Source organism: Chelonia mydas, chromosome 1, assembly GCF_015237465.2.
Source record: "Chelonia mydas isolate rCheMyd1 chromosome 1, rCheMyd1.pri.v2, whole genome shotgun sequence".
Taxonomy (NCBI): Eukaryota; Metazoa; Chordata; order Testudines; family Cheloniidae; genus Chelonia; species Chelonia mydas.
This window is the reverse complement of record NC_057849.1, coordinates 347,421,225-347,433,345: the sequence shown is the minus strand read 5'-3', so window position 1 is coordinate 347,433,345 and position 12,121 is coordinate 347,421,225. Positions and strand designations below refer to the sequence as shown.

Sequence of the window (12,121 nt, the reverse complement as noted above, 5' to 3'; positions counted from 1 at the left end):
GTTGATCACTACCCTTTGAGCCCAACAATCTAGCCAGCTTTCTATCCACCTTATAGTGCATTCATCCAGCCCATACTTCTTTAACTTACTGGCAAGAATACTGTGGGAGACGGTGTCAAAAGCTTTGCTGAAGTCAAGGAGCAAGACATCCACTGCTTTCCCCTCATCCACAGAGCCAGTTATCTCGTCATAGAAGGCAATTAGATTAGTCAGGCATGACTTTCCCTTGGTGAATCCATGCTGACTGTTCCTGATCACTTTCCTCTCCTCTAGGTGCTTCAGTATTGATTCCTTGAGGACCTGCTCCATGATTTTTCCAGGGACTGAGGTGAGGCTGACTGGCCTGCAGTACCCAGGATCCTCCTTCTTCCCTTTTTTAAAGATGGGCACTACATTAGCCTTTTTCCAGTCGTCCGGGACTTCCCCCGATCGCCACAAGTTTTCAGAGATAATGGCCAATGGCTCTTCAATCACATCCGCCAACTCCTTTAGCACTCTCGGATGCAGCGCATCTGGCCCCATTTGGACTTGTGCTCATCCAGCTTTTCTAAATAGTCCGGAACCACTTCTTTCTCCACAGAGGGCTGGTTACCTCCTCCCCATGCTGTGCTGCCCAGTGCAGTAGTCTGGGAGCTGACCTTGTTCGTGAAGACAGAGACAAAAAAAGCATCGAGTACATTAAGCTTTTTCTACATCCTCTGTCACTAGGTTGCCTCCCTCATTCAGTAAGGGGCCACACTTTCCTTGACTTTCTTCTTGTTGCTAACATACCTGAAGAAACCCTTCTTGTTACTCTTAACATCTCTTGCTAGCTGCAACTCCAGGTGTGATTTGGCCTTCCTGATTTCACTCCTGCATGCCCGAGCAATATTTTATACTCTTCCCTGGTTATTTGTCCAGTCTTCCACTTCTTGTAAGCTTCTTTTTTGTGTTTAAGATCAGCAAGGATTTCACTGTAAGCCAAGCTGTCGCCTGCCATATTTACTATTCTTTCTACACATTGGGATGGTATATCCTGTAACCTCAATAAGGGATTCTTTAAAATACAGCCAGTTCTCCTGGACTCCTTTCCCCCTCATGTTATTCTCCCAGGGAATCCTGCCCATCAGTTCCCTGAGGTTGTCAAAGTCTGCTTTTCTGAAGTCCAGGGTCCGTATTCTGCTGTTCTCCTTTCTTCCTTGTGTCAGGATCCTGAACTCGACCATCTCATGGTCACTGCCTCCCAGGTTTCCATCCACTTTTGCTTCCCCTACTAATTCTTCCTGGTTTGTGAGCAGCAGGTCAAGAAGAGCTCTGCCCCTAGTTGGCTCCTCCAGCACTTGCACCAGGAAATTGTCCCCTACCCTTTCCAAAAACTTCCTGGATTGTCTGTGGACCACTGTATTGCTCTCCCAACAGATATCAGGGTGATTGAAGTCTCCCAGAAGAAACAGAAGTCTTAAAAGAGCAACACTCAGATGAGGAAACTACAGAACCCGAACCACCAAAAAATAAAATCAGCCTTCTGCTCATGTCATCTGACTCAGTTAGTGAAAATGAACATGCGTCGGCCCGCACTGCTTTGGATTGTTGTTGAGTAGAACCCATCATCAGCATGGACGCGTGTCCCCAGGAGTGGTGGTTGAAGCATGAAGGGACATATGAATCTTTAGGGATCTGGCACATAAATATCTTGTGACGCTTGCTACAACAGTGCCATGAGAATGCCTGTTCTCACTTTCAAGTGAGATTGTAAACAAGATGCGGGCAGCTCTCTCCTGCAAATGTAAACAAACCTGTTTGAGCGATTGGCTGAACAGGAAGTTGGACTGAGCAGTTTTTTTGTACCTAGTTTCTACATTTGTAAGTTCAACTTTCATGATAAAGAGATTGCCCTACAGTCCTTGTATGAGGTGAATTGAAAAATCCTATTTTGTTTTTACAGTGCAAATACTTGTAATCAAAAATAAATATAAATTGAGCACTGTACACTTTGTATTTGGTGTTATAATTGAAATAAATATATTTGAAAATGTAGAAAACATCCAAAATATTTAAATAAATGGTATTCTAGTATTGTTTAACAGTGTGATTAATCGCGATTAATTTTTTTAATTGCGCGATTAATGGCAATTAATTTTTTTAATTGCTTGACAGCCGTAGAGGAAGCATAAATCCGCAGCCATCCAAAGTGTGTAAATATCAGGGAGGGAGGGTGATCCTTGACTTTGTTACAAGGGGGGTATCTTGGAGTAAATGGCTGAAACTAAGAAAGGGTAAATTTAAAGGTGTATATCAGGAAAAAGCTCCTGCCAGTGAGACCTGCTTGAATGTAGGATAGTCCCCAAAAGAAGGGGGTTGAGCCAAGCAACCCCACTAGCAATGCAGGGAACAGTCCTGCAATATGGGGTCTTGCACGGATGAGTCGGAAATAGGGTGTTTCCATTGATAATTTCCGAGAGGAGGTTGTTTGGCAGTTGTTTCCTGCCCTTCAGCACTGTTTTATATTACTGGGTATCTGCTCCTCTTCATTGGCAGGCTGAGTGTATGGCTAGAGGGAGCCAGAGGCAGGAGACTAGGCACAAGTTGCCTTCCTTACATGGCAGCTTCTTTCAGATATTCACACACAGGGAGACCTCCCTGGGGGAAGAGTCTGATGTCCTCTGAGCAATCTCAGAGGTTCTCGCTGAGGCTCCGTGGCAGGTTGTGGTGGAATGATGCATGTCGGGACACAGGGACCCTGCCAGTAGGAGGCAGTGTCTACATTACAGCCTGGCACTGCCCCTGCACCACCAGCAGGAACAATTTTGGGGGGACTCTTCACAGCCAGGCCAGGCACACACACCTTCAGGCCTCCTGAGTGGTGGTTTCTTTCTGGTTTTATCTTTTAAATGGCATTAACAGTAGATCATTTATGTAGAGGGGCCCAGGTGGGGGACAAGTAATATGTTATATTTGAGGCATTTCTCCTGCCAGGGTCAGAGGCCAGCAGGGTGGGAAATTAGTAAAGTGTGAATCCACTGGTGTGGTACCTGTGGTAGACTATGTGGCGAGGAGGCTTGATGTAGGTGATGTGCGATTAGACACGGGGACAGCGTGTGCGGGGAGAGGCCAAGAGGTATCGTCAATTTGTGTGCTGTCTTCTTTCTTTCTGAGAGTGAGTCTTAAAAATCGAGAGGGGGAGATAAAAGTGTGTGAATCCATGAGTGAGAGAGGCTCTTGGGGTTAAGGGTAAGGACGATCTTGAATTTCTTCCCTCTGTTGTTTCTGTGAGAGTGAGACTGGTGGGTAAGGTGCAGAGACCATGGAAGTCAGTGCTTGTGCTGTGTGCCTTTCGCTGAGTGGCAGAGCTGGTTCTAGGGACGGGGGGGACACAATGCTTGGAGTAATGAGGGGTTATTTGCTTTGAGAGGGATGGCATGGAAGGCCATGAGAGGGCGTTAGCTGGGAGAGACAGTTGCTGGCTAGTGAATGGTTGCAAGGTTAGGAAGAGGATTTTAGTTTAAGATGTCTCTTGCAGAGGGCCATGGGTGGGGGGGGAGAGGGTCAGTCTTTGGGTACTCAACCACAGCAGCTATGTCCCTTCGGTGGCTACTGCTAAGTGACAAAGGCCTGGTCTACACTACGAGATTATGTCGGATTTAGCAGTGTTAAATCGAATTAAGCCTGCACCCGTCCACACAACTAAGCCATTTTTTCGACATAAAGGGCTCTTAAAACCGATTTCTGTACTCCTCCCCAAGGGATTAGCACTGAAATCAACATCACCGTTTCAAATTAGGGTTAGTGTGGACGCAGTTCGAAGGTATTGGCCTCTGGGAGCTATCCCACAGTGCACCATGGTGACCACTCTGGACGGCACTCTGAACTTGGAAGCACTGGTCAGGTGTACAGGAAAAGCCCCGGGAACTTTTGAATCTCATTTCCTGATTGGGCAGGCAAGCTTATCAGCACAGGTGACTATGCAGTCCCAAATGGAAAAAGAGCTCCAGCATGGATCGAACGGGAGGTACTGGATCTGATCGCTGTATGGGGAGAGGAATCCGTGCTATCAGAACTACTTTCTAAAAGATGAAATGCCAAAACATTTCAAAAAATCTCAGAGGCCAAGAAGGGGGCAGAAACTACAGCAGGGACGCAACACAGTGCCACATGAAACCTAAGGAACTCAGACAAGCATACCAGAAAACCAAAGAATCAAACGGACGCTCTGGGACAAGAGTCCCAGACATGCTGCTTCTATGCTGAGCTGCATGCAATTCTAGGGGGGGTCCGCCACCACTACCCCACCCCTCTCCATGGACCTCCGATGATGGGGTACTCTCCGCCATGCCTGAGGATTTTGCAGACGGTGAAGATGAGGAGGAGGAGGACGAGCTTGAGGAGAGTACACAGTAAACCCATTCTCCCCGACAGCCAGGATCTTTTTATCACCCTGACTGAAATACCCTCCCAACCCAACGAAGCCGGAGAAGGGACCTCATGGTGAGTGTACCTTTTTAAATATAACACATGTTATAAAGCAAGCATTTTTTAATGATTGAAGTAGCCCTGAGGACTTGGGATGCATTCATGGCCAGTACAGCAACTGGAAAAGTCTGTAACGTGTCTGGGGATGGAACAGAAATCCTCCAGGGACATCTCCATGAAGCTCTCCTGGAGGTACTCTAAAAGCCTTTGCAGAAGGTTTCTGGGGAAAGCAGCCTTATTCCGTCCTCCATGGTAGGACACTTTACCATGCCATGCTAGTAGCAAGTAATCTGGCATCATTGCGTGACAAAGCCTGGCAGCGTATGGTCCCGGTATTTGCCGGCATTCAAGCAACATCCGTTCTTTATCTCTCTGTGTTATCCTCAGAAGAGTGATATCGTTCATGGTAACCTGGTTGAAATAGGGGAATTTAATTAAGGGGACATTCAGAGGTGGCTGTTCCTACTGGGCTGTTTGCCTGTGGCTGAAAAGAAATCCTCCCCACAGTTAGCCACGTTTGGGGAGGTCATTGGCGCTGAGCTGTTCACGTTTGGCTAGCAGGGATCTTCCCTGATACCAGCCATGCGGTGTGGTGAGGGATAAAGCAATCATCCCAGAGAATAGAATGGTGGGGGGTTAGTTTGGTTTCTGCTGCTGCACGTTAACAGGAAAACCGCAGCACTAAATGGCCAGCTCAACGGGCTTTGCTTGGTATGGGAAAGGAGGGCGCTGCTGTTATGAAGATTGCAGAAGCCAAAAGACTGTGGTTTACCGTGGCCTCCTGCAAGCGGAAATCTGTTGCCCGGCACTGCATGTGTGATCTCTAACACCAAAGCTGCAGGCACTCAATATAAGATGCAAAATGCGACCTTGTACCAAAATCACATGTGCTATGTAATGTGAATAGTGTTGTTCACCGTGAAAGAGTATAGCCATTGTTCTGTAAAATGTATCTTTTTAAATACTTTACTCCCTTTTTTTCCTCCAGCAGCTGCAAATGTTTCAAGCCTCCCTCCTCCGTCCCAAAGGCTATCTCAGATAAGGCGGCGAAAAAAACGCACGCGCGATGACATGTTCTCTGAGCTCATGCAGTCGTCCGGCACTGACAGAGCTCAGCAGAATGTGTGGAGGGACACAATAGCAGAGTACAGGACAGTGGCTGATGAACGTAAGGAGAGGTGGCGGCAGGAAGATCAGAGGAGGCATGAGGCAACGCTGGGGCTACTGCGGGATCAAACGGAGATGCTCCGGCATCTGGTGGAGGTTCATGAACGGCAGCAGGATCACAGACTGCTGCTGCAGCCCCTGCTTAGCCACCCTCCATCCTCCCCAAGTTCCATAGCCTCCTCACCCAGACGCCCAAGAACGCGGCAGGGGAGGCTCCGGGCACCCAACCACTCCTCCCCAGTGGACAGCCCAAGCAACAGAAGGCTGTCATTCAAGAAGTTTTTAAGTGGCCTTTTCCTTCCCTCCTACCCTCCTCCCACACCCCACCCGGGCTACCTTGTGAATTATCTCCCTATTTTTATAAACAATTAATAAAGAATACATGTTTTTTAAATGATAATGACTTTATTTCCTTTGCAAGCAGCTCTGATCGAAAGGGCTGGAGGGCGGGTGGCTTACAGGGAATTTAGAGGCAACCAAGGGGGCGGCTTTTCATCAAAGAGAAAGAAACAGAAGTGTCACACAGTACCCTGGCCAGTCATGAAACTGGTTTTCAAAGCTTCTCTGATGCGCAGTGCCTTCTGTTGTGCTCTTCTAACTGCCCTGGTGTCTGGCTGCGCGTATTCAGTGGCCAGGCGATTTGCATCAACCTCCCACCCCGCCATAAACGTCTCCCCCTTACTCTCATAGAGATTGTGGAGCACACAGCAAGCAGCAATAACAATGGGAATATTGGTTTTGCTGAGGTCTGAGCGAATCAGTAAACTGCGCCAGCGACCCTTTAGATGTCCAAATGCACACTCTACCACCATTCTGCACTTGCTCAGCCTATAGTTGAACAGCTCCTTACTACTGTCCAGGGTGCCTGTGTACGGCTTCATGAGCCAGGGCATTAAGGGGTAGGCTGGGTCCCCAAGGATAACTATAGGCATTTCAACATCTCCAACAATTATTTTCTGGTCTGGAAAGTAAATCCCTTCCTGCAGCCATTTAAATAGACCAGAGTTCCTGAAGACGCGAGCGTCATGAACCTTTCCCGGCCATCCCACGTTGATGTTGGTGAAACGTCCCTTGTGATCCACCAGTGCTTGCAGCACCTCTGAAAAGTGCCCCTTGCGGTTTATGTACTGGCTGCCCTGGTGGTCCGGTCCCAAGATAGGGATATGGGTTCCATCTATAGCTCCACCACAGTTAGGGAATCCCATTGCAGCAAAGCCATCGAGTATGACCTGCACATTTCCCAGAGTCACTACCTTTGATAGCAGCAGCTCAATGATTGCGTTGGATACTTGCATCACAGCAACCCCCACGGTAGATTTGCCAACTCCAAATTGATTCTTGACTGACCAGTAGCTGTCTGGCGTTGCAAGCTTCCACAGAGCTATTGCCACTTGCTTGTGAACTGTGAGGGCTGCTCTCATCTTGGTATTCTTGCACTTCAGGGCAGGGGAAAGCAAATCACAAAGTTCCATGAAAGTGCCCTTACGCATGCGAAAGTTTCGGAGCCACTGGGAACCATCCCAAACCTCCAACACTATGCAGTCCCACCACTCTGTGCTTGTTTCCCGGTCCAGAATCGGCGTTCCACAGCATGAGCCTGCCCCATTAACACCATGATCTCCAAATTGACGGGGACCGCGGTTTTAGAGAAATCTGTGTTTATGTCCTCATCACCATGCTGCCGTCGCCTCCTCTCCTGGTTTTTCAGGTGCTGGTTCTGCATAAACTGCACGATAATGCGCGAGGTATTTACAATGGTCATAACTGCTGCTGTGAGCTGAACGGGCTCCATGCTTGCCGTGCTATGGTGTCTGCTCGGGCAATCCAGGGAAAAGGGCGCGAAACGATTGTCTGCTGTTGCTTTCATGGAGGGAGGGAGGGTTGACTGATGACATTTACCCATAAACACTCGTGACAAATTTTTGGCCCCATCAGGTGTTGGGAGCTCAACCCAGAATTCCAATGGGCAGTGGGGACTGCGGGAACTGAGCATAGCTACCCACAGTGCACCGCTCGGAATGTCGACGCTTTCCACGTACTGTGGACGCACGGTTCCGCTGAATTAATGTGCTTAGTGTGGATGCATGCACTCGACTTTATACCATCTGTTCTAGAAATCAACTTCTATAAAATCAGAGTACTTTCCTAGTGTAAACATGGCCTGAGAAGATGGAACAATGCTGCTATACACTGGGAATGTGGAGGCCCAGGATGGAGTCTGGTTGCAGGCGATTGCATTCCTCAGTCCCTGTAGTAGTTAGAAGGGAGGTACATAGTAATAAATAGGTAAAGAGGCCTGTGTAAACCAGGAGCAGGATGTTTAATTTTTTCCTCTTTGGTTTCACCTTCTCAAGAGGGGTGTTGTTGGGAGACAAGGCTGCTGGCCTTTGGTTCATGATGATTAATGCTTAGTCAGCAGAAATAAAACATCAGCTGTCTGTAATTTAATTAAAGAGAACACCCCTGGCTTCCTGTGCATGGCCACAATCTGGATGTAGGATGCGGCGGGGCTGGTCCTGGCAGAGGTGTCACCAGCTGGGTGTTCGGTACCTCATGAATCCAGGAGAAATCAGCTAGTCTGTGCAGAATGTATCCAGCCTAAGGTGCAGAAAGTCTCCCTATCCAAAATTGGGTTTAGCAGGGGGTCCAGTCAGTATGTGGATCTTGACATGGGATTAAGATGGGACTGGTTTCAGTGCACTGCTCACTCCGCTGCACTGCCAAGTCATTTCATCAGCAGTCTGAATTCCTTGTTACAATGGCTATGGGAACGCAGAGCTTGAGTGATCCCTTCAGTCTGAATAAAGAGGATGAATCTTCTGCTGCACATCCAGATTTCCTGGCCGCCATGATGACCATAGGCACATGCAAGGTATTTACTGGTTGGACCCGGACAGCTAGCCACATGTTGGACCTAGTTTTGGACTGGGATTGGAGGTGAGGCAATCAGACCTTAACCTGTGCCATGGACTGATCATGTACTCCTCCACTTTGAGATTGGGGCTCATCTCTCCTACTGAGAAGAGGGGCATCCATCCCTGGAGATCAGTGGAACCAGAAAGGTTCCAGACAGCTTAGGAGAATCTCGTTCCACTGACGGACCACTCCTTCAGTGTTTTGGTAGGACGCCATAAAACTCTTTGTTTTCTACCATTGATAAGCTGGCCCTAGGCACCCTCTTTGCTGGCTCATTCTCATAGGTCACCTTGGTTATGGATGAATCTGCAGTAAATGAAGTGAGCAGGAACATGGCTAGAGCGCTAGTGGCGGAAGTCTCCAGTTGCAGCATAAAGAAGTTTTAAACTCTTACGTTGTGCCTGTATGTTGTACCAGATACTCTCGTAACTGTGGACTTTCTCAGTTTGGTAGCTGGTCTGAGTCTCTTCCTGGTGTGAGGAATTACTTCTTGTTTTGGGGACAGAACTGGTCAGATTAGGAATGGGCTGTCTGCTTCTGGGGTGGCAGAGCAGGGTCTTCAGGGAACAAAAGCCTTGTCTTCTCTGCTAGAGTCCCAGCTGTGATGCTCACTGAGGAACTGGAAGCGTTGGGAGAACTTCATCCCACAGCCTGTGCTTTGGATCCATGCCCCTGCTGGCTGGTGAAGGCAGGTTGGAAAAGTGATGGGCCCCTGGCTTGTGGAGATTATAGAGGGTAGGGTACATATTGCTCCTGAAGGAAGCAATAGTGCAGCCTTTACTCAAGAAGTCATCGCGTGATACTGAAAATCTTGTGTTTTTACTGATGCAGACTACCTCTGAAAACTGAAAATCTAGTGTAATTATCGACAATATGCTGGTAACATCCACCAATATGTCTCTGTCCTCATCTGACCTGAACAATGCCCTTTCCTCAGCTGGAGAGAACAAGACTTGCAGCATGTGGCCAGAGAGCCTGCTGCTGCTGAGAGAGCACAAAGCCCATCAGGGAAGATCGTCACAATGGTGTCTTGCCTTCCTGCCTGCAGAGTGTGTCCTCTCACTGTCCCAACTGCTTTGGGGAGAACATTAATGTGATCCCAACACTGACCACACAAGGGTCTGGCGGGGGAACTCCCTAGAGGGAGCAGCAGAGCTTGCTGGGTACAATATGTTCCACACTTTTCATGCCATCCATTGGAGTGAAGTGCTTCAAGACTGACAGGGAGACAGGCCCGGGCAGCCAGTTCTCACAACAGTGCCCTCAAGTCCTTTTGACCAATATTTGAAGTTTTAAATATGATGGGACCAGGCAACCTGCAGGATCCTTTTCTGCCCTATGTCCTGTCTTGGTAACTGAGCTCAGCGCAGGGGAAATCTGGGGTATGGCGAGAGACCTGTGTGATTCTCTGTTTCTCTTGCATACAGATGGAGCTCGGTAGCCACTCCATGAGGACCAGCCTCCCCTGGTTGTTTTACTGGGCTGTGTCGATTTAGAATCTGGTTTCCCCAAGATTCTGTTCCTTCTGTTGCCTATTGTAAATGGAGTTTTCAGTTTCCTCTGTTTAGGTGGCTGAAAGACCCCAGGCATGAGAAATGATATGTTGTGTTTATTTCTTATTAAACAGATAGTGTTACATTACGGATGATTTATAGCTTGTGGGGCGGCAGCTGCATTAACTCTACAGCTAGGAGACTGGTCTGTCCAGGGGTCTGTCCCCAGGGAATGTAAGCCTTTATGGGAGGGATGGAAGGACATTGGCTTCAACACCACAATATTGCCTAAACTGTGCTGTGTTTTGACAGAAGCACAGCACCCCCAAAAAGGTAGAAAAGGATGGAACATGTCCAGATTATGGGGAACAGCACCCCCCCCACACACACCCCCCAGGCACAGTGTATGATGGGAGCACTTCCAGCCACTGTGTCTCTGAATGCTAAGTGGGTATTTGGAGAAATGGCGCTTGTCTGGGTTGTGGGTGGGCAGGAGGGCAGTTCCCGTGAAGCCGTGATGGAGTCAGGAGACGTGGAATTGGAGAGACTTGATCTAAGGCTGTAGAAGTAAATTCTGACATTGTTACCTTATTTCTCATCCTTGCAATAGGGAGCTCTCCACTCCTGAATGAACCAAGGTCACCTCTTCCGTCATATCAGTGCTAATAATTTCCTTCTTTCTTCTCTGGTTTTCTTCTTCTAGGAGAGTTGTGCACGGGTCCTCCTGTTCCGTGGTGCAAGCAAAGAGATTCGTAACTACAACAGCCAGACAGCATTCCAGGTAGGAGAGTGTGAGCCCATCCCACCTTTGTTGATGATGGAGATGTGCCTGGGGGCCGTCTTGTTTTAGAGAGCACTGAGAAAGAGTATTAGTAGATAAAGCATAGGTGTGTGCCCAGAGAAGAAGGGGAGTCTGTGTTGACCATTTTCTAGTCACATGTGGGTGTAACCCTTCTGTCATGTGGAGTCAGCAGCCACAAGGGCCTGGTTCAATATCTCGGAGTTCCTCTTAACATTACAAAACTAAGCCAACTTGATCCACAATCCAGAAACCTGGAAAAACTAAACACCAGCCCATGGCACCTCTGTGAGGCAATACTTCCCCCCTGGGAAGCACTGAACCTATATATAACAAGAGAAAACCTGTACTAAGAGGAGAAGGAACACCGAATTAACAAAAACAATGATTCAAAATGATGCAAACAGTAAGTAAACACCTAGAGCACTGCGCAGATACAACATGTGTATCTGCATCTGATCGGTGAGACTCAGAAATAATCTGTGGATATAAAGTGGATATCTGTGGATTTGCAGGGCTCTAGATCCAAAATTTGTATCCACATCTGATCTGTGATCTGCAAAAATGGTCCGTGGCTATCTGCATCTGCGGATGCAGATATCTGCAGATATAAAGCGGATATCCATGGATTTGAAGGGCTCTATAAATACCCACCCTACAGTATCTCTGGCAGTGTTCTTTGCCTTAAGTTTCCCATCTTGTGGTGTGAAAGTCCAACAGACGAATGCCCCTTTAATGTGCCCCTCCCGCTTTCACTCACTGTACCGCACTCAGTTTGTTGTCTGAGATCAGCGAAGTCCCAGAGTCCGGGGCTACATTCAGGGGGGTTCACCTCCTGCCCTGAAGGTGGTGGGGCTGGAGCATTACCTCTGCGTCCATTGCTGCTCATCACTCGCAGCTGCTGCTGCTGCTTATCGCTGCTGCTGCCCTTTTAGCTGTGTTGCTGTTTTCTGAGGTTCCACTACCTGGCCCAGCCCTTTGTGATTTCAGCTCTCAGTGATTCCCTGGCCAGTGGGGAACCTCACCCACACCAGGTCTAAGGCTTAGCCCCCTAGCCCAGCTTACTAGCGATTGCAGCTCTGGTCATCCCTGGGAAGACACAAAGACTCTCAGTTGAGTCTAACCAGCTCTGTCTTTAAACACTGGAGAGGAAGGATCACATGGCACATAGACCCTGTCAGTAGAGTCTATACCACCAAGTAGGAACACCTGTCCCCCACGCCCTCACACACAAACTTTTAGTTGGATGCGGCAGCATCTAGCTTTCTCTCTCACCCATACACCCTTAGTGAGTGAC

At 48.3% G+C, this 12,121-nt stretch overlaps 1 protein-coding gene across 2 annotated transcripts in view; it reads left to right on the top strand.

Moving 5' to 3' along the window:
* Positions 1–12,121, top strand: part of SHANK3 (SH3 and multiple ankyrin repeat domains 3) — a 755,611-nt gene that overhangs the window by 243,581 nt on the left and 499,909 nt on the right. For both annotated transcript variants that reach the window (XM_043522025.1, XM_043522029.1), the window contains exon 10: positions 10,729–10,806. In XM_043522025.1, the coding sequence (XP_043377960.1) occupies positions 10,729–10,806 (78 nt within the window). The remainder of the gene's footprint in view (positions 1–10,728; positions 10,807–12,121) is intronic.